This window comes from Elgaria multicarinata, chromosome 4 (assembly GCF_023053635.1).
Source record: "Elgaria multicarinata webbii isolate HBS135686 ecotype San Diego chromosome 4, rElgMul1.1.pri, whole genome shotgun sequence".
Lineage (NCBI taxonomy): Eukaryota > Metazoa > Chordata > Lepidosauria > Squamata > Anguidae > Elgaria > Elgaria multicarinata.
In genome coordinates this window covers 60547363-60570976 of record NC_086174.1, presented here as the reverse complement: position 1 = coordinate 60570976, position 23614 = coordinate 60547363, and the positions used below count along the sequence as shown (strand labels likewise).

Genomic DNA, 23614 nt, shown 5'->3' with positions numbered 1-23614 from the left:
GCTGTTCTAGTGGTGGGTCCTGCTGGTGCAACAGAATAAGTGAAAGTACAGTGGCATTATTGGATACTGCCCTTTGTATTTATTCCATAAAGTTTTAACTGGAGTATCATTTGTACTGCTCAGATTTTGAAAAAAATATGTGGTCCCTTCTTTTTATCATATGCTTCAAAAATAGATTTTCTAATAAAACATCCACCTTCCAAGACAATCCATTAAGGATAAGATGGCCTGTTATCTATTGGACCTTAACTGGATCATGATCTTTATACGTTTTTGGACAAACTATATGATCGTCATACATTTTTGTAGAAATTTATTTTTTGTTATATAAAAAAAGAGAAAATAGCATTCCTAGAATAAGACTAGTGAGCCAAAGAGATACAAGTTTCTATATTATGACTTCTCCAACAGTCTGTTATAATATTATAATAGTAATATACTATTACTGATAGTAATGATAATAATATACTACTAATAATAGTAATATATTATAACAGTAATATATTATAATAGTAATATACAATAGAAGATTCCAAGAGTATTCTAACTGTTATATAAAATATATTTAGAGGATTTTGCTGTGTTTAGAATTCACTGTATAATGGGATTTGCTCTATCTAAAACAGGATTCATGAGGGGAGCTGATATCCTGGGCCATGAACACTTCTTCTTCAGCAAAGTTATTGACATGAGAAATTAGCTCTACACAAAAATGTGAAGGCATATTCCATTCCCATCATTATTTTTCCTCCTCTTACAAACTTTTACTTAGAATTTTCTAATTTGATCATTCATGCAAATGTTCATGATGAAGCCCCAGTGGGTTATTTAAAATGAAAATCCGTGTCGGGACAGGATGCTATGATTTTGAGCAGAGGTCACAAAAGTGAATGTTGTCCCACTGCTGCTCCTTGCTGCTTTCTTCCTGTGGAGAGAAACATGCAACTTGAATTCTAGATGGGAAAAAGGAGCTGGGGGGAGGGGCAATTTGGAACAGAAAAATGGCTGGCAGGGAAAGTATAAAATACACCGTCCCTCCATGCCTTCTGCTCAAAATCACAACCCTTTGTGATTGATTTTTATTTATTTTTAAAAGTTTGGGTTAATTTCATACAATTTCATGTAACATGTAGTTTGCCCCTGATATTTTGAATAAGGGTGCAAGGGGGTGGGGATAAAGTTTCTTTCTTATTGGCTCTTAGCAAAATGTTAGTTTCACATTTCTTCCCCTTGAAAATGATCATACTACTTTCTCCAATATTTATTAGAAGATTATATTGTATCAAAGTGCCCCCTCTATTTAGCTGGTGTATGGAGTAGCAGCTGTGTATGTCTGTGATGAGGTCTCTATAGCCCTTACTAAAGCTCCTTCATATGAAGCAAATGTACTGTGATCAAGATTTGATCTGTTACTCACAGAAGTTTCCAGGTCCTTTTCATGATATTGTCATCATCAGGTGCCTCTCCCAGTGTTTTTTGAAGTTTATTCCACCGAAATTTAACTTGCCAAAAATCCTGTAACAAATATACACCATATGAAAGAGCTGGTGTATTTCCTGGATAGAAAAAATGTTCCTATAACATTGCAGCACCATCCGTTGGCTGTTTAAATTAACATATGGAATGTCCCCACCACAGGAACTTCCAAAAAGAGTGCGGGGAGGCATGTTTATTATGACCATTGTAATCCCAGAGTGGCTGCACAAGAAGAAAGCCCACTATGAGAGCACGTTTTATTGCTTAATGTAGAGATGCTCTCTGCCTCCTTTAGAAGATGATTGGAATGGTGAAGCCACACCCCTGAGTCCAGAACATGCTAGTTTGGCCAGCTATTTCCTTTTCCCTCCCAGCCAAGCAAGTACAGGAGGCTTGGTGGATCCCTCCTCTTTGGGACCCCTTCTCCTCCATGGATTATTTTGGCACAGCACAGGTAAACACAGTTGCATCACCTGGACTCCATTTATAAAGGCCAGTTCTTATCCCCATTGAAACGGGATTCAGAGAATCTGACTCCACAAGTCTGTAGTAGCTTTTATCATGTTAAAAGGAACTGACTCTTATTACAGAAGAAGTAATAGGTATTAGGTACTCAACAAGGAGTTGCAATAAAGTCTCAGTAGATGCTTGGCCCAATTTCTGGCAGTTAAGAGACAGAGAAGTTTCTATTGGAGAATATATATTGTTAGGAATGACTGGAAGAAATTTCTGCAAAGTGCTTAGGGAAAGCTGTGATTTGAATTAAGAAAGAAGGCACAAGAGACTCATTCTAATTGGATTCCTAATGGAAGCGTGTAGAAACATCACTACATTTTGTATCCAGGCTATTACAACTACAGGTAACACTGAATGCCTTATGTGATTGCTGGTAATGAGAGCAGAGAGAGTGATGCCTTATGCTCCAGAGTAAAGCCTTATGTTATATGTATATTAGTATATAGTTAGAGCAGCCAGATAATGCATACACATTTGATGTGATATATACGTTCTTTAGAACATTAATTTATCCCTGATCTTCCTGTTAACTGATTTTGCTAGGTATTTCTCAAGTAGACCTTATATCAGTGCCCTCCCATGGGACCATAGTTTCTGTCTATCCACATTTCTGACTGTGTGAATTTTTGGGATGTCTCCCAAGCCATCTACATAAATGAAGTTATGGTACAGCACAGAACAATTCTCTATAGTTGGAAGTGGACATGGGATAATGCATGGTCATTTCTAATTTCTCTTCCAGTATAAAAGGTTTGTGTGAGACACATAAGAAGTGCAGTCTAGCTAATTAACTGTAGAAAAACATGCAAGAACGGACACAATGGCTGGGTGCCTGAGTTTGCTCCTGCCGGTGGGAGCATCCCCTCCGCGGAGCTCCATTTGTAGATGCTCCCACCCTTGGAAAGGGGGAAATGTGACTTTGACTGATCCTCCCCTCTCGTTTTCCTTGCAGCATCTTGTGCCTTCTTGTGTCTCAGGTAGGCTGGGGGCACACTCTAGAACAATGAAGAGGGAGAGGGGGGGAATCAGCAAAATTGCCTTCCCTCCCTCTGCTAGATCTGTGAATGGAAGGGCACTTTCCATTCTCATATGCCTGGTTAAGATAGAGATTTCACATTATTATTATTATTATTATTATTATTATTATTATTATTATTTTATTTATATAGCACCATCAATGTACATGGTGCTGTACAGAGTAAAACAGTAAATAGCAAGACCCTGCCGCATAGGCTTACATTCTAATAAAATCATAATACAATAAGGAGGGGAAGAGAATGCAAACAGGCACTGGGTAGGGTAAAACTAACAGTATAAAGTCAGAACAAAATCAAGTTTTAAAAGCTTTAGGAAAAAGAAAAGTTTTTAGCTGAGCTTTAAAAGCTGCGGTTGAACTTGTAGTTCTCAAATTTTAACTGCTATAAAATTCTGTAGGTAGATCATATGCTAATATTACTGCACAATCATAGACATGTCTACTTAGAACTAAGTCCCACTGAGCTCAATGGTAAGAGTTATAGGATTGTAGCCTTAAAGTGAAATCTAATTATTCACAAATAGTGATCCATGATCCATAATTTATATTTCGAAGGAATATGTTTGCAGTAAAGAATTTTTCACTTCAAGAGTTACAGATAAATTTAATTTGTAAAGCGTTGGGATTCACAGTTTTCTGGACAGCTCCAGCGATCTCTCTGCCATGGTGGGATATAGATGGTCATGCCATTCTTAGATCCATTCTTTGGATTCTGTGATGCTAGCTGTGAAGTTTAAAATGAGGTGTGATGCCAGTTTAAAATCTAAAGCAAAATCATAATTTTCTTTAGCTAACAAATTGTCTTCTCTCCTAGTATTTCAGTAGGAGTGGTGATTAGTTAGCTGCAATTGACTTAGCGTTGTGCATCCTGTCTGGAGATTGGCTTTTTCCCCCTAGTGTGTATTTCTCACGGGACCTTTGAAATTGTATAGTTTTAGATAGCAAATTTTATAATTTTCTGCAGTTCTCCTTCCTATCCACAGAATGATCAGATAAAACATAACAGATGAACAAGTTTCTAGAATTCTTCAAGTCCTGTGCAACTGATTGCAGCCTATATAGAAACTGTGAAATAAGGAAATATGAAGTGGGTTTGGTGGAGCTTTGCACCATTGTAGTTATAGACCCAGGGTTGGGAATCTTTCTTTGCCAGAGAGCTGAATTCAGTTTCAGAAAAAGTCTCAGGGGCTGCATTCTAGTGGTGGGTGGGTCTAAAGGCAAAAAAAGCAAAAAAAAAAAAAAAAAAAAGCAAAAAAAAAAAAGCAGCATATTGGAGCTTAAAGCTCTTACTGGTTTAGAAGAAGCATTTCAACCTTTAACCAATTAGCTTTTCCCCATTTCAACCAATGGGGAAAAGCTCAACAAAAGACAGAAAAGCACCAAGTGATTGGTGATCAAAGGAAAGGGGTAGGGCATGTGAAAGGGGGCGTGGCCATCTGGGGAACCAGATTGGGATCCAAGGAGGGCTAGATTTGGCTCCCATGCCTGAGGTTCCCTGCTATTGACTCTTGCAGGGTATTAGTTATGTTTATGCGGTGAAACTGTACTTCACAGCTTTCATGTGAAGCACCTAAGAGTTTGGTAATGGATTTGGAAAAGTATCTTAGTGCCCATTATTTCTATTCATGATATTTTTCTAACATGCATTCCAATAAACTCAGCAAAAGATGCAAAAACCCACCTTTGAAAGAATGCAGAAAATGAAAAGAACTCTATTGCACCCCTTGTCTTTATTCAGGCATGGGCAGCTTGTTTGGATCCATTAGATGCTTTGGCCTACAACTCCCATCATCCATCACTGTTGGCTATTCTGGCTAGGGCTAAAGAAATCTGTCCACCAAAACATCTGGAGGGTCACAAGTTTCCTACCCCTGCCATAATGAGATAACTCGGTTCTAGTTCTGATATAATATTTAGACATTTAGAGCATACACAGGAATTTTTTTGACCTCAATGGGCAGTCCATATAACTTTCTACTGGAAGATCCTGCTTGCTGAAGTTGTATTCTGGAGTAAATATTCCTGCTTGCCTTTTCCTGATGAGTACTTTGCTTTTATGAAGGGAAAACGTAGCAACTAATTTTTGGTTTTATCCTGCAAATGGATCTGCTATTTTATTCTTAGTTGATCTTATTTCTTTTGTTATATTTTTATTGGTTTTCATTTTGTTATTCTTAGCTTCACTAGAAATTTTTGTTGTTGAAGGGTAGGATATAAATCTATATAAAGTAAATAAATAAAATAGGTCTGTCTCAGCTGAGAGAGGTGAGCTCCTGGCTCCGAGATTACACCGCTCTACCTGATTAAGACCTCTCCTTTAACTGAAGAAAGTGACCAAAAGTTAGACATGACTAGCTGTCTTAGCTTTGTCTTATGCAGAACCTGTAAAACATCATATACTTGGGCTTTATCTGGGAATTGCAGTGAGCAGATGCAAAGGGCATCTGAGCAAATAATGCAGGAGCATTTGCTCACCCTATTGGGAGTTACAGTTAAAAGATGTGGTGTTTTCCAATGATAATGGGTTACAGTGAAAACCTATATTCTTGGGATCCCTCCTATAAGGAACTGAACGTCCTTCTTTACTAGTGAAAGGGTATCACTTTGCAGGTTTTTCATATGAGCTGGGAAGAAATGAACATTCTAAATTGTTGCTCAAAGGAATCACAAATAAAGAACCTGATTAAAGTCTTTCGTACTATAGATTAAGGGGTATATAAAGCACTGTGATGAATAGATAAAACTTACTGTTAATGAAGGTATAGTGAAGAATAATGACAAGTTCTTATCCTGTCACTTGTTAAGAATCAAATCCAGGAAATTAGAGATCTAATTACCTTTTCTTTCTTAAAAAGGCCTTGTGGAATATTTAGAATCCCACTGGACAACCCTCTTCCTTTAGCTCATCATAACAATTATAGTCTGTAGGCTGCCAGTGGCATCTTTCTCTCTGTACTTACAGCTTTACTCTAGTAGTTTATTTATTTATTTATTATTTATTTTATTTATTACATTTTTATACCGCCCAATAGCCGAAGCTCTCTGGGCGGTTCACAAGTTAGTTAGTACTGCCTCTGATTTTTATCTATAGGCATAGAATTTTAATACCTTACAACAGTACAGTATAGATGGATGGAATATCTCACAACATTTTATGGGGAGCCTTGAAGGGTAAGAGAGAAAGCAAGCACTGCCATTTTCACTTGGCTGGAAAGAACAATTTTAAATGGCTGAGACAGCAGAATGAATAAGAGCAAGCTACTTTTTCTTACTGGGGATGCAGTTTGCCATTGTCCTGCTTGCCGGGGAGCATTTCTACTCATCACAGCTAAACAGTGTGAGACAAATCTGTTGTAGTCAATGCATGAAGGGTATCATAAAGTTGGACATCAAGATCGTGAGATCGTGCTAGAAAGCAAGCAGTCCCTAAGTCAAGTAGGCCATGGGATAGCTTCTACTGCAAGACAAAAATTAGGACCATATGCTTTAATGATTTAACCAGTAAATTAATCACTCTGGCATTGAGATGACTTAAGATGTAAGAACATGTTTTTATAAGTGGGTCCATGAGTTAGGAGACCCTTCCCTAACTTGGTGCCCACTATATGTGTTGGACTGCAACTCCCGTCATTCCTCCACCATGGACACTACACCTACACCCAATTGCTTTGCTAATTAATTACCTACCTGCAACTTATTTATTGACCTGGTTCACATGAGCGGGAAAAGCAGACGTGCTGTCTCCTGCATATGCATGCCACTTCCGCTTTCAAACGGCAACATACATTTGGCTCATTTGTTGGTTGTTAGTGTGATGTCTGAAACCAGACACTTTTGGGTTGTTCATGGGTTAAACAACCCAAAGTTAACCTGTTGTTTGTTCGTAGGTTAACTGGGTTATTTAACCCACAAATAACTCAATGTTTGGGTTTGGACGTCACACTAACAAACTATGAATAAACCACCCATAGGTTGTTTACACTGGAAGTGGCTTGCACATGGTGCATGTCCCTGCAACTCGTAGATTGATTAACCCATTATTTGCTGCTGAATGCCACAGTAATATGTGAATGGTAATCAGTTAAAAGGTAGGCGATTCATCAAGTAAAAAATCTTTAATCAATTCCACATCTTCTTACAAATATTTTAAAATATTTAAAATGAAGTCTGTGAAAGAATGCTCATTTAGGCTACAATACTATACCCACTTACCTGGAAGTATGCCTGCTGGAACTCATGTCCTGCTTGTGAGCTTTCCACTGCAGAAACAGGATGCTGGATTACATAGGCCTTTTGTAGTGCTGCCTTTATGCTCTTACTTCTGAGTAGACATGGGGCAGTATCCATTGGAGACTGCCTGCAAGTGGCCAGGCCCACCAATTCCCTTCCATAAGCGGCACCCACTGCTTGCGGAATGGAGATTTAGTGCTTCCGGGGGCAACTGGAAATGAGTGGAAATGCTTGTTTCTGGAATGAGGCAGACCGATAGAGCTCGTATCAGGGAGTTGTGCAGACCTCATCTAGCATTCCTGCTTATTTTGACTCTTGCCCTTTCAAGCATTAAATATCTGTTCAGAATGAAATCAGCTGGGATGGCTGCTGGCAGAACAGAAGTGGTGGTGGGTCTCGCTCATGGATGGGCAGCATTGGATACTACCCTTATATAGCATTGCACTGTTAGGTAAATCTCAAATTTATCACAGTAACTACTGCACATTGTCAGCAAAGGAAATAACAGGACCTAGTATGTGAAAAAAAAATCTGCTGGAAAGGATGTAATTTTGTAGCCTTGGAGACGGTACCAACACCTAGCCAGATAACAGCAGTATCTGAAGATGATTTATTGCTTTAGTTATGCTTTGGACCATATTACTACAGGAAGTTAATTGCTTTGGCCTACATGTGTTGATTCCCCCACCCCACCCCTTTTTGCAAATTGCTTGGATTCTTTGATCAGTTTTATGACTTGCTATTTACGGCTCATAATTTAGGATGTCAACTCAGAGCCGGAAGGGTTTTAGAATGAAATTCACACTACTAGCACCATGTAACATATCACCCAACCAGGGTAGTTTAATAGCTGGCATTGTTTTTCTTGTTTTTCTTTTGGAATATTGAACATTCAGAACTTACTACTGCTTTAGGCAGGATACTGAACTAGAGTGACCGATAATCTGATTTGGAATGGCACCTCCTGTCATTTTAAGACTGCACCATGTACATTGATGGTGCTATATAAATAAATAAATAATAATAATAATAATAATGGGGTATTTTGATCTTGCCCTTGTGTAAAGTCTTACACACATCCTAGTGAATTCTTATGCAGTGATGAAATTAAAAAAAAGATCACTCTTGCCATTCTGATGGGCTTTGTCTGTTCCATAGTCATAAAGAATTTTGGAGTTGTACGTTGCTTAAACCCCACTGAAATGAATGATTCCTGAGTTCTTAAACAAGACAAGCATTCGTTTTTATATCCTCAAAATTCTTGGAGTATAGTGTTTTTTTTAAAAGTGTGTAAAATATGCCTTTATCAGTATAGTTGGGCACCTGAACTACCTTTTGAATTCACTGAAAATCTTGTATATTCAGCAACTATAAAAAATATTGAAGAGTAATGTCTAATTAGGTATTATAGTAACGTATCCACCTTAGAGTATCTAAATTTGAAAATGCTGCCCCAAGGGAAATTTTCTTTATTTGAAAACTTATTGTATTTAATTATGTTCCCAAGTAAATTTTGATTATGTAATCAGAATAAGCAATAGTGGTTTTCTGTAGAGGCAATACTGCTGTTATATCCTGTTCCACTTCCACTACCATATCTCTGGGGAAATTTTGCAAATGCAATTATAAGAGATCCTTAAAAATTGAGAGTTTCTCATGCAAAATTCTATACCTTGTCGTGCCTTGCTAAATTGGAGGAAGAAGAAAAAATAAGGGTTTTAATCTTGGACCTGCCTGCATGATTCTTTGTGGTCTAATCAGGTAAACCAATCCATAGGGCCGTCAGAGGCAGTGGGAAATGGCAGCTTTCCCCCCCAGAACAGTTCTTAGCTTGACAGCACATTGGTGTTGCTATGAATGAGAATCTTTGAACAATTAATTAACTGTATCTAAGGATAAGCAAATGTCAGAGGGCCAAGCTCCCTGCAGCAATAAATGTCTAATGGCTATGCTGAGTTTGGCTTATGGGAAAATTCTATATTTATCTCATAGCATTTGTTTTACATATATGGCTCTTGTTTTTCTGATAAAATTGCATGAAAAGAGGGTTGGGATAGGATTCTGTAGTTTCCTCAAACAATATTGAAGCATCTGAAAATATGATAAGGATAACATGACACTCTGCTAACTAATTGTCAGGTCTTTGTGTATTGAGGGAAGAAATAATGTATCTAGAAGACTTATAGAGCAATCCAAAGTGGGTTAGGATGGGAGTGAAGTGATGGATGATTCATCACTTTCAAACTTCTGGTCAAGAGCCAAGGCAGGAGGGGGAACGGGTTTTCCCTGAATATATGCCTGGCTGATCTGTGGTATTTTGATTCTCCCTGCCAACATCCCATGGACATCAATGGGAGATTACTTATACCAGCTCCAAGGGGACATAGTTACTGGGTCCACTCCTGGGGGCCCTTGGGAGACTGAGGGGGCTTTGGATCTGAATTCAGGGCCCAATTTCGCATTCCATTGGCAGTACTCCTATATCCCTGGGCCTTTCTGAGGGTGTACTGGGGGCTACCAGGGAGTACCTGCTGCCCTGCTTGCAGAACTCTTTCTGCTGGGAGAGGGGCTCCTTCACCCCATCTTAACTACTTCGCCCCCACTGTAATTCCTTCATCTTCCGGGGGGGCGGGGGTAGGACTGTGCTCTTAGTAACCAAACCTATATTGTTTTAGGCATTCTCACTATTTTTTAATGGAGCTTTTGTGTTTGCAACCATGGAAATCAAACCTGTTTTGGCCCTGCTTTAAGAATTAATAACATCTCACAGTTGGAATTCTTTTGCATTCAGTGCATTAGTTAAAATGGAGTTAATGGATAGAAATTATCATGGCTAGAACCACTGAATCCCACTGCTCCACATCCGAACTGTTATCTCCAGTCTGAGATCAGAGTTAACATGGGATGGCCATGAGCACAGTGTACTAGCAGCAGCAGCAGTAGTACTGCTGTTCTCTCTGATCTCAAATCAGAGATAACAGTAGTGATGTTCTCCAAGTGGATTCCTCCAGGAGGTGAGGCTTGGAGGTTAAGCCCCACCTCCTGGAGGAACCCTGGGAGGTTCCATGTTCCCAGGTGCCTTGGGAGGTCCAACAGTTACAGCTGCAGGAGCTATACTGCAGCTATACTGTGACCAGATTTAAAAGAGGGCAGGGCACCAGCAACTTTAACTGCTGTGATGAAGAGGAAATTTCCCCAGGTTCTCCATATATACAAATGACACCTGCTGAAATTCCCTTTTCTATGCAACTGTTAAAGATACAGGAGCCCTGTCCTCCTTTTCATATGGTCACCCTACCATGGGCCAGTGGGACAGAGGTTCTGCACCCCTATCTTAAGTAATGCAAAATACTTTGTTAATCACTAATGTGAAGATCTAGTGGCCATGGTCCACATCCATATCTCCTCACAAGCAGCTGCTTATGCACTTGAAGAGATTCTCGTAGTAGTGAGCCTCGCACACCCACCCTTTGGACCCACAGCACTGAGTATGTACCCAGAATGGTGTGTGCATATTGTCATGTGTAGGTGAGAGACTGAATTGTCCTCCTTATGTCCAGCAATATGTGTTTTTTTCTATATTAAGTAGAGGAAACCTTTGATATCCCCCCCAAAAATGTACTTGTTGAAATATTACATACCTTAGATGCAATTCATTCTACACAGATTTAGTAGTGTAAGTAATTATTATATGCAGGAAAAGAAATGGGAATGTTGGCTTGGTCTTGAAAAAACATATGGATGAGACAGAAGGTAGTGGAGAGTTTCCTTCTCATATAGACTTTTGTTTTCTGTAGCAGCAGCTATTGGGCGGAATGACCTTTACCAGCTGAGGAGGAGTATGTAGTGGAAGGGACATTTTTTCCACTTGACCTTTACACAATGTGTCATCTTGTCCCTTAGCACAAAAAAAGAAGATGCAATTGACAGATTTGATGGAATGCTAACCTGACAGAAGCTTATTGTTTGGAAGGATATATGTGTTGAAATGTGGACCCCGTAGCTATAGCAAGGCAGGCTTTCTATGTAGCAGTCATTAGAAGGGGTTTGATGGCATAGAAATGTTTACTAGATGTACTATTCTGTGATGTTTGGTTTTAATTAACAACCCCTCTCTCTTTTTTAATTGGACCTCAGTAATTGTTTCCTAGAATACGTTTGACAGTGTCTTTTCTATTAAGGTATTGATAGGGGTGGGCTTCTCAGAGCAAATTACACTGATTCTGTGGCAAATTCACTGGCTCCCCAGTTGGTTTATGAGATCAATTCAAGGTGCCAGTTTTAACTTTTAAAGGGCTAAATGGTCTGTGACCAGGGTGCTTTACACATGCCCTTTTCTCTTATGCTCTTACCTGCATACTAAAGTCATCTTCAAGGTTCTGTTGCATTCACCTACTGTTACTATCTCAGGTAAGATGGGCAGTTATGCAAGAGTGGGCATTTTCAATAGCGGCTTTGAGATTGTGAAAGCTTGCTTTGTCCCTATTGGCTTTTAGACACCAAATTAAAACAGGGCTTTTTCAGTAGGATATTTGGGCTATGAGAAATAGCAACACCAGTGATAAGGAAGCCCTATCCTGTAAGGGACTAATATTTGGCTGCTCCAGCTAGGCCTGGTATCTGGGGGTGGCATGGGCGGGCAGCAGCTGAGGACCAAGAGGCTCAGAAGGGCCCATTCCTGCCCTGCTAATATGGAGCCTGCCACAATGCCACCATCACTGGCGGCGCTGCCAGGGCTGGATAGCTATTGCTGGTGCTGCCGTGCCCCTTTCTCTCTTTACATTGCTCCTGTGCCCTCATGGGCTGTGTCCCGCGATTGTCCTGTGTCCTGTGATTGGTTCAGCTTGCTGCTATTAAAAACATATGTTTTCTTTTTAAATGGCACCCAGGGTGGGGTGCTGTAGGTTCAGCTAGCTGGCTGCTGAATCACTTTATTTTGTCAGCAGGGCCGGCTGCATGAAGAGCTGCTACCACGTAAAAAGAAAAAGGGGAGGGCTGACTGGCAGGGCAGCATCATTGGCAGTGGGGAGAGGCAGGTAAAAAAGGGGGAGGGTTAACTGGCAGGGCAGAAGTGATGGTGGGAGGGGGAAAGCTGGGTGATGTGCGAGCTGGGAGACCATCGGCAGCACTATTCCGGGCCCACTGGACTTTGGCCCTGGCTCCAGCAATCATTTCTACTCAGATTAAGAGATTAATGTCCAGAAGTAGCCTGGCAGTTTGTTAAATATATCTTAAGGTGCCTTGAGAATTTAAGTTACTATTATTATTATTGATTTATTTATTTATATAGCACCATCAATGTACATGGTGCTGTACAGAGTAAAACAATAAATAGCAAGACCCTGCCGCATAGGCTTGAGTATATATACTAAAAATAAATGGATAACATAATTGATAACATAATTGTTTAAAATACATTTAAGATAGTTATTAATGATGTTTTATGCTGAATTGATTGATTTTGTTGTGGTTTGCATTTTAAAAAACACAGATCTCCCGACTCCTAGTCCAACACTTTAGTCACTACATCACACTGGCTCTGTAGTCAGTACACCACACTGGGTGTTGCTATCTGAGGAACCCCAGAGGGCCAGATTGGGATCACAGAAGAACCAGATTTGGTTCCTGGACCTGAGGTTCCCCACCCCTGTCCTAAAGAGCTTGGGCTCAGGTTGGCCAAGGGATTGTCTCCTCCTGGACCTTCCACCAGGTACCCCCACCAAATGATTTGAGGCAGATGGCAAATAAGGAGAGAGCTTTTCAGTTGTGTCTCACTCATTGTGAAAAGCCCTTCCCAGAGAGGCTTGCCTGGCATCTGCATTGTGTTTTTCCCCAGAGCCCTTTTGTACTGCCATCCTCAAAATTGGGTGTACTACTTGCACCAGATACAAAATGCTCACAAAACCTGTGCTCGCCCCCACAATCAGATCAGCCCTAGATCAGATGTCTTTTCATTTCCCCAGAGCACTTGGCCAGATTCTCCTCTTAAGAATGCAACAATAGTTCAGAGTTTAGCTACATTGCTGAGCTGAAAAGCATATTATGGAGTGACTGTGGTTGTAAATGATAAAAGAGTTGAAGGATCTTTTGTTGCTCAAAGAGGAAAAAGAAACTTCTTTTACTTTTGTTTGAAGGGGAATATTAAAATGCACTCTATAAAATTATAAAGCCTCCATAAAAGAACAAAAAGCATACAAACTTTTTAAAGTATCGGTTGCTAAAGGAAAACAGGCACTTCCTTTATACAATGGTACTGTATATGAATATTGTTTTCAGATATGTCTTTGATCCAAGTTCTCAAAGTTTTACCAATGTCAATTGAGTGCATAAATGATAAATATTCAAATGGAGAATTTAGAGTTGACTTACTTAGAGTGGGTTTATAGAAGAGGGTCAGGACTAAGAACAGATCACAGGGGATATAATAATAGAGGACAAATTGGTAGAATAGTTCAGTTCAGTTACACAAACTACCAGACACTTAAAACTTTGCATAAGAGTATCAATAACCATAGGCTCTTAGGCTTCAGCAGCCTTCCCCAACCCAGTTTTCTCCAGATGTTTTGGACTTTAACTCCCATTAGCTCCAGCCAGCATGGCCAATGGCCAGGAATGTGGGTGTTGTGGTCCAAAACATCTGGAAGGCACCAGATTGGGGAAGGCTGGTCTACATTTAGGACTGCCAGGTTAGAACTACAAAAATAAGTGTTGCTACACAGGCTGTGGCATATGTTACGTGGGTTCTAATGGAACTAGAGCCCCATGTTACTAGTGCTGGGTTTGAAGGGTTCATGCAGTCCCTTTAACCTGGAAGAGGCAGGACATGCAACCTAAGGATCCTGACTGTAGGTGCAAAGCACTGTGCTGTTTGGGTGGTGGGCCTTTTCCTGTTGTTATGGCTCCATCAAATTCCTGAATTTGTCCTTGTCACCCTCTGAATCTTCCCCTGCATGTTATATTCTAGGGTGGGGGCGATGTTGGAGGTCAAGTGGCAGCTTTCCTTCCTGAAAGTGTTATTGACATCCCGATATGGACCGGGACCAGCTTTTGCTATGCTGCAGATCCTGGTTCGGATTTCCCCCTACCCCATAGAAGTTATTTAATCAAGAAAAATACAAGCACACAAGGGGCAATCATGCAATTAAGGTCATATCTAATTTTTCTCAAGTCTTTGTAAAATAAAGACTTCTTATTATATGCAAAGTTTTGCAATTAGTGTTCCCATTTTCAACAAATGTTTAAAAGGAAAGCTGTTGATTTTATTTGTTTATTTATTTACATGACGAAGGAGCTTAACTTTCATGTACTTCAGCTGTGCTTTTAATAACGTCACCATCAGTTAAAATATTCTGTGAAAGGAATATTTTTACTCTTTCTTTCTTTTTGATATGCCTCTTGTTTATTACTGTCCCAAACTCCCTTTCAAATGATATATAGCCTAAGGTGATTCCAGAAGGGCTCTGACTGCTGATACTTAAAAGGCATTCTGCAGGCATTCCATTTTTTCTTCCTTAATTTTTTTTTAGGTAAGAAAAAGACAGAAGAAGCAATGGGAAAACATGGGAGGGCTACAAAGTGAAGACTATGTTGGCTGAACTCTCCATAAAATTCCATAAATGAGGCAGTGGGATTGTTATTATTTTATTATTATTTATTTATATAGCACCATCAATGTACATGGTGCTGTACAGAGTAAAACAATAAAATAGCAAAACCCTGCCGCATAGGCTTACATTCTAATAAAATCATAATAAAACAATAAGAAGGGGAAGAGAATGCACCAAACAGGCACAATAAAAGCCTTGTCTGGAAGCACCCTCAGCACCATTTGATAATGTGCTGTTCCCCTTATTTTCCTAGCTGACAAATTTAGAAGAAATCTTGAAGAGCTGGAGAAAGAGAAAAGTTCACTAACATTTCAACTTCCTTCACGACATCCTTCAATTAGCAGCTTTTTGGACAGATTCAGAGCACAGGTTCAAGTGACATTGTATGGGGATGCTCATAGGTAAGTCTGTTGACTCCTGATGGCTTTCTGAAAAAAATATGCTAGAATTTTGGAAGATAGGATGTAACCCAGCGCTTGAAATCAATGCATCCTGACTAGCACTCTTAAAACAACAAAGACAAACCAAGAAAGCTCGTGTAGTGCAGTGGGTGGCTAAGAGACTGAGCTATGAACCAAGAAGCTTGTTGTTCATCTCTTTCCCCTGCCATGAGTTCACTGGATGGCCTTAAGGCAAGCAAGCCATTCTCTCTTGACCTCATCTCCCTCATCTGGGATAATAGTATTTACTTATGATTGGTTGATAATGTATGTTAACTGTTTTGAATTCTCTAAAATATCTGAATAAATGCTGAGCATTTGATGATGAACATGATGACATTGTTAATTATTGTTTGGGATAAATTGTACAACTTGATTCTTTTCTTTGCAAACCCTATTGAGGCACATGCACAGGTCCTATGTATTTCAATGTGGCTTGCATAGGAGAACATTGCAATGGATCATGTATTGTTATTTAAAGTTGTACGATTGGTTAAGGCATGTTTGCAATTTGTGATGGAGTGCCTTTCCTGATGGACTGCCTCTCCTGATATGATCTTATTCATACACTACAATCTTCATCTGAGGCCCTCCTCCAAGTGTATCGTCTGAGGGAGGTTTGGAGAATGGCAACGAGGAAGAGGGCCTTGTCAGTGTTGGCCCCCCAATTATGGAATGCTCTCTCCAGTGAGGACTACCTGGTGCCGACATTTTTATCTTTCTGGCTCCAGGTTAAGACTTTCCTCTACTCCCAGGCATTTGAGAGAGTATGGCAAGATTTTTAACAAGTCCTGGGATTTTTATTCTTGATTTTGCAAAATTGTCTTATATTTAGTATGCAAATGGATTTATATGAACAACCCAGAGTTCACAACCCAACAACAATCCAGGGTTCTCTTTCTGGATTGTTTGTGGTTAACAAGCCATAGTTAAAACATACTCGCAAGCAACGACAACCTACAATTCAACTATTCATACTCAACCCATACTCTGGGTTGTCTTTACATGTGAACCAAGCCTTTGTGTCTTCAAGTCTCGTACCTTTTAGCTCTGGAAGACTGCTCCAGCTTTTCCACACTCATTTAGCTTCAATGGGAAAAGGCCAGCAATAGCCTGCTTGATTTCCCATATTGTATTCTCATTCTCTCTTAGCATGTCAAATACTCCACTCTAGGAAACCTTAATCTCAAAGCTGGTTTGCAGATTAATCAAGTTCCATGTGGCTTTCATAAGTGACTTCAGTAGGCAGATGACTTAACTTTGAAACTGGAATGAATTCTAGTTGCTTTTTAGTTGAAATGAAAGAGCCCTAGAAGTAATATGTAATAAAGTTTTTATGAGTAAACATGTTTTCAGGCTTCTCTTTGTTTTTCACATACTAATAATGGAGAAGAACTAAAAGGCTTTGATAAAAAGCCATGTTTTAAATTGGCGCCAAAACGAAGCAAGCGTCAGTGTTAGTTGGGCCTCCAAGGGGAGGGCCTTCCACAACCGGGATGCCACAACAGAGAGAGCCCAAAACTTTTGGAGGGCATTGGATTTGGGAGGGCTGGTGTAAAGAATAAATTGGAAAGATTATTCAGTCTGCCTGTTTTAAATTTAGACTAATGTTCTTGCTTGAGTGACGTACTTGTTGGTATGACGGGCTTGTCTCAATTAAAAAGGTAAGCACATTTCAGTGTGCAACTCTGGTCTTAGTCACCCACATATAAGTACCATTAACTTCAGTTAAGCCTGTATGCAAGCCACTGACTGGGTTTGGAAGACATGATCATCAACGGTGGGTTAAATAGTCAACGGTGAGTTATTGTGTTGTCTGTCAAGACTTTTTCACACCATGGTTGGTTATTCGGCCAAAATAACCAACACAGTGCAAAGTTGATTATTTGAACAAGCGTCAGTTGTCGTGTCATGTTTTGGACACTGTTGACTATTTCATCACACACAGTTCATTATTTTTGGCAACTACAGAGTCCCCTGGCAAGAGTGGCCCAAGCAGTGGCTGCCGCTGTAGTCCAACTGGCAGAACTTGTGATGGCTGATAGGATACCAGCAGGAGGTGGGGAAAGAGGGTGGGAGATGTGTTAATCAAACACACCGTTGTCTAATAGTCAACTCGACACTGGCCTTAATCCACACCATGGTTGATTATAATCATTTTGTGTGGGGAGTACTCCCTCAGTAATCAACTGTGGAGTTGACTATTAACCCACCATTGACTGTTGTGTTGGCTACTAAGTACAACTTTGCATCTTTACTTTCATAACTGACTTCTTGGTATTGTGGGACAACCCATCAGCACATCTTCACAATGTGGCATTCTGGCCCCTTTGAGAAGGCAAATAAGTTATTGCTGCATTACACGCAGATATCAGCACAAACACTGAGGGCTGGTGTGCTAGATGTTTTGGAAATGACTGCAAATCTGTTAATGTAACAAATATAAATGTTTGTAATTACTGTCATTTTTGAAAGGCTTAACGGAGAAGACAAACAGCAGAAAAATGAACAGAAGATTTTAGGTCTCCCTTATCATGAAACGGTACGGGTTTCAGCCACAAAACGAGATCAGTTGCTTGAAGAAAAGGCGTGGATACAGGTAAAAAGAACATGATATACCAGTATGTGGCAAACAAATAGCATGTAGAGTCAAGTGAATTTGCTGCTGTGTAATACTTAGTCCCAACTGATAATCTAAAAAAAAAGGGGAAAAAAAGAATTATTACCGTAGGAGTCATGTAAATCTCTTGAAAGGTAAGAGATTATTAAAGAGTCTGTTTTTCTTGAACATATTTTACTTTTCTTACTTTTTTTAAAATATTCTCTTTATGCTCACTAGTGTTGTTTACGTTCTCTAAATTTACCTAGAAATTCGTTGCAGCAGTTTTTTGTTTGGAAGATCAGGTTTGATTGATTGTGTTTTGTTCTATTTGATCTACCAGCTTCATGATCTAAGTTCCAGAAATAGTTATTTACAGTGAATACTGTCGGTGACTGAGTTCAGATGACACAATAGCTCACACTCAGGGGTTGAGTATGGGTTGAGTGTAGGTTGTAATTGAAATATGTTATTATTGAAATATTATCATGTTGTCTGAACACAGCTGCGATAACAAACTATGGTTTGTTAACTACCTGGGTTCTCTTCATGGGTTGTTCATGGATAACATGTTTTGTTAGGATTTGTTAACACAGCTAGGTTCAGACAACATGATAAGCCATGCTGCTGCTGCTGCTGCCGCCGCCGCCGCTTCTTCTTCTTCTTCTTCTTCTTCTTCTTCTTCTTCTTCTTCTTCTTCTGGAAATGTTCACTCAAGATGTAGTTTATGATGTAATAGATATTCAAATTACGTACTTCATCATGAATTTAGTTCTTATTATTGTTATTGAAGAAAAATGACCAAACTGCAATAAATCAGCTGTGCTACCTGCTTATGAGTCAGTGCTGATGTACCTTGGTCCACCATGGTTACAGGATTGGGAGTGGGCCATGGGATTGTGTGTTCTCTTCCCTTTCCAGAATGAATTCTCACTATCCTCCCCTAATCAATATTAAATCATTGGTACTAACCTTAACCATAGTTAGCATTCATCAGGCACCACTGTTGAGCAGGATTTAAGGCTGGATTTACAAGGAGCGTCTTACAGGATGGGAAGACTCATATAGGAGAGACATATTTGAAGACATGCTAGGTCTAGGCCATTAGATTTTTGTACAGCTGAAACAACGATGCAATTGTTACAGAATATATTTTTATATCACATCTCATGATTGTAATTTTAGAGTTTGGTCCTCCACCACCTCTACATTGGCAATGACATTACCAAATGTTGTATTGCTTGATACAAAAAATGATATAAAATGCTTTCTTTCCTTCCTTCCTTCCTTCCTTCCTTCCTTCCTTCCTTCTTCAACTTTTTCAACTCATGGTAATTAGCATAGTACAGTTTGGAGATGTAGCACTTGATAACTGAAGACTATTGAATTTCTGTCAGTATTCCCAAATCAGTAGTACAGAGAATGAATTGTTTGTGTTGCGAACCTGATATTATACTCAAAGTAACAGACCTGATGTTGTCCTGATGACCTTTGTTATCTCTTTTGACAGATCCTTGTGTGATGAAACATTACCCCCTCTGTTCTCCTGCTGCTGAATCTTAAGGCAGGAGGAACTATACAATGAATAGCATATCTTTCAGGCAACATCAGTGTAAACCGAATTTCTTGGATCAATTCTTTCAGTTCAAAATGAGTATAACGGAAGTTAAATTAGCTTCAGAAATATGCTTTCTACAACTGACTGTTGTTTCTTTGAAGACATGAAGACTGTCTTCACAGCACTGTGTGGTGCCGCTTTCCTCCTCAACCCTGCACTTTCCCTCTCCAGGGGTTCTGGGCAGCCATCTGGGTTCTGGAGCCTCCCCAGCCCTCTTCCTGGTGGAAGGTGACCAATCGCTAGTCACTTTCCACAAGGCAGAAGTCCTATGTTGATGTCACCCCCCTTGAAAAAAATTGATTAAAACCCTGACCTTTTCAAATCGGAGAAGGGAAGCTTCATGGTGGCTGTGAAGCTGCGCCTGTTGTGTAACCAACAGGGCACAAATCCACAGCCACCGCGGAGCTTTCCCCATGTGTAGACAGCTCCGTGGTGTTAGCTTGTATTTATTCAATTATATTGGTCTCACTCCTGAGAAAGTCCTACGTAAGGCCTCTTAAAATCAATGGGACTTGCATTAACAACATCTAGCTTAAGTTTCCTTGAATTCAGTATGAGAAGGTGTGACTTCTGTCTTTTTCAGTCATGTAAGAGCCACTTTTCCATGGTGCTATCCCATGTGGCTGTGATGTGGTTGTGCACATAGCAATCATGTGGGTGGGGTTATTTCATGGAAAATACTTATGCCATTGGCTTGATCCATGATATTCATAAACACATTCCTGCTATGTGGGGGATAGTACCATGGAAAAGTGGCTACCATTTGACGTGTGTGTGTGTGTGTGATTGAGTTTCTCTGGATCTTGGCCACTTTGTACCATTCATTGTCCGCTTTTAAAAATAAGTTTATACAATACATCCTGTCTCCACTTCATGCAGAAAGAAATCAAAGTTCTTAAAGCAAGGCTGGTTGCTCTGGAAGCTAAAGAGCAACAGTTACAGATCGAAATTCAGGAGCAGGAGCAGCTCATTCAGGCAGAGGATTGTGAGTTGTCTACGTTACTCAGCTGGGTGTCACTTCGAGAACTGCAAGCAATAGGCAAAGCTTTGGCTGATATTTCAGAAGCATCACATAACATTCCATCGAGTTTGAATTTTCCAGGCTCCATAAAAAGGTATTTATTATTCGGTGACACTTTGAAGTCTTTCTATAAATTCTGATTTATTGCTTGGCCTCTGATATAGCTTTCCTTATATGCTTAGAAGGCACCTCTGCTCATACCGAAACCTTTACAAGAAAAATATATTTATTTGTTTTAGAGCCTGATTCTCAAAAAAGCTGTTTTAATGTACTGGAGTGAAGTAGGCTTTTGTAAAAACTGAGGTTTCTGTAGCTAAAGCAAGACTCCCGTAAGTCATTAATTAATTAGATACAGTTATGATGGCATGGTGAAAATTGCCAGCAGTGAGGGAAGTTACTTCATGCGAACACCTTCCCACATGCAGTAGCCTTTATGCGGTTGTGTTTTCAAGAGGCTCCCATATTATACGTAGATGAAAATATGTCATTATTTAATTCAGGGATAGCCTTTTGTCCTCTTGCTTCTCATTGTGTTAGGTTAGAAGCAGCACATCAGTCTTTCGTGCCCTTTCCACCCCTGCTGGTGTGTTCCCCATGTGGCTTGCAAGGGGCTTCTTTATAAAGACAAATATACCTACAGTTTATTTTAGTGCAGGTCTTTCATCTTGATACTGTAATCTGTATTTCTAGGTCTTCCTGCCTACCATGCAAAGCAGCGGAGAAATAGGATTTCTTTAAAACAAATAGAATGGACTTCAGGTTCAGATAAATCAGTTGCATATAATATTGATGCTTTTTAAATAATTCTGGTTGCTGTTTTCAATTTTAATAAGAAAATCAGTAGGTGAAATGATTGCTTTTTGATTAGTCAATTGCTATGGGTGCCATCATGATTGTTATTGATACAAGTCAATTTACTGAGGAGGACATTTTTTTCGGTGCATGTTTTGATGAAAAGACTTGCAATCCTTAGCAAGTGAATGTTTCTATTAATATCACACCTATAAAATAAATAGTGACTATCTCTCACTTTGCTTGTCTCTGTGTGTCTTGCTTAGGTCTCACACTGCTCTCATTATATTTACTCTGCTTTCCTCTTGCTTGTTATTGACTTCCTTGTATTGTACTCAAAATAAATGCCAGAACTCTGACTTTGGGTTGGAGTTGGGAATCTAAATGCCAGTTCTAAGTACCTTGAAGGCTGGATTGTGACCATAGTTTTTGAAAGACTTGAACAGTCTGCTTTTGTTTCCTCATTTATTTTAAGCTAAGCTTTTGGTAGTTAAACACTATTTGCACAGTATGAGTTGCCTTTCTTATGAACATTTTTTGTAATCTGGATTAATATTGTCATTGGCAGTAGGATTGTGTCTTGATGTGCTTGGCCAAGTCCGGTCGACCACCTGTATGCTTGACCCTTGCCCCTCGTGGCTCATTACATCAAATAAGGAGGGGATCGCCGGCTGGGTCCAGGAGGTTGTAAATGCCTCCTTGAGAGAGGGAGTGGTGCCGGCCTCTTTAAAAGAGGCGGTAATTAGACCACTCCTGAAGAAGCCTAATCTGGACCCGGAAGATGTAAACAACTACAGGCCGGTGGCTAATATCCCTTTCCTGGGCAAGGTGCTTGAGCGGGTGGTTGCAGGACAACTCCAGGCACTCTTGAATGAAACGGATTATCTAGATCCATTTCAATCGGGTTTCAGGCCTGGTTTTGGAACAGAAACTGCCTTGGTCGCCCTGTGGGATGACCTCTGTCGGGAGAGAGACAGGGGGAGTGCGACCCTGTTGGTTCTCCTGGACCTCTCAGCGGCCTTCGATACCATCGACCATGGTATCCTTCTGGATAGGTTGTCTGAACTGGGAGTTGGAGGTACTGCGTTGCAGTGATTCCGCTCCTACTTGGATGGCCGATTCCAGAAGGTGGTGCTGGGGGATTATTGCTCTGTGCCGTGGCTCCTAAGCCATGGGGTTCCGCAGGGCTCTATTTTATCCCCTATGCTGTTTAACATATACATGAAGCCGCTGGGGGAGGTTATCCGGAGATGTGGACTGAGGTGTCATCAATATGCGGATGACACCCAGCTCTACCTTTCCTTTTCATCAAACCCAGGTGAGGCAGTGACTGTTCTGAACCAGTGCCTGGGCACGGTAATGGACTGGATGAGGGCTAACAAACTGAGACTCAATCCAGACAAGACGGAGGTACTGTTAGCGGGTGGTTCATTTGTCCGGCGAGGTGATGTTTGCCCTGTCCTGGACGGGGTTGCACTCTCCCTAAAGGATCGGGTCCGTAGTTTGGGGGTGCTCTTCGATCCAGAACTGTCACTTGAGGCACAGGTGAACTCAGTGGCAAAGAGCACCTTTTATCAGCTTAGGCTGATATACCAACTGCGCCCTTATCTGGACAGTGATAGCCTAGCTACAGTTATCCATGCTCTGATAACCTCTCGTTTGGATTACTGCAATGCGTTATACGTGGGGCTGCCTTTGAAAACGGTCCGGAAGCTTCAGCTGGTACAAAACAGGGCAGCCCGTTTACTAACAGGGACTGGCTGGCGAGATCACATTACGCCAGTCCTTTTACAACTTCATTGGCTGCCAGTCCAGGTCCGGGCCCGATTCAAAGTGCTGGTATTGACATTTAAAGCCCTAAACGGTTTGGGGCCAGGTTATTTGAAGGAACGCCTCCTCCCATATGTACCTACCCGGACCTTAAGATCATCTACAGGGGCCCTTCTCCGTGAGCCCCTGCCAAAGGAAGTGAGGCAGGTGGCTACTAGGAGGAGGGCTTTCTCCGCTGTGGCACCCCGGTTGTGGAATGAGCTCCCCAGAGAGGTCCGCCTGGCGCCTACACTGTACTCCTTTCGTCGCCAGCTGAAGACCTTTTTATTCACTCAGTATTTTAACACTTAATTTTAACTTAAATTTAAATTATACTGTTTTAACTCTGTATTTTAACCTTATATCAATTTTGCTGCATGGTTTTATCCTGGTTGTGCTTTTTATATTGTATTTTGTATTTGTATTTTTAACTTGTTGGTTGTTTTATGATGATTTTAATTTTTGTGAAC

The 23614-nt window shown here is 40.4% G+C and overlaps 1 protein-coding gene across 1 annotated transcript in view; it reads left to right on the top strand.

The window, feature by feature from the left end:
- The window catches only part of DISC1 (DISC1 scaffold protein), a 187661-nt gene that overhangs the window by 27855 nt on the left and 136192 nt on the right, over positions 1 to 23614 (top strand). The window contains 3 exon segments of the mRNA XM_063124382.1: positions 15119 to 15266; positions 17781 to 17904; positions 20402 to 20637. Of these exon segments, the coding sequence (XP_062980452.1) occupies positions 15119 to 15266; positions 17781 to 17904; positions 20402 to 20637 (508 nt within the window).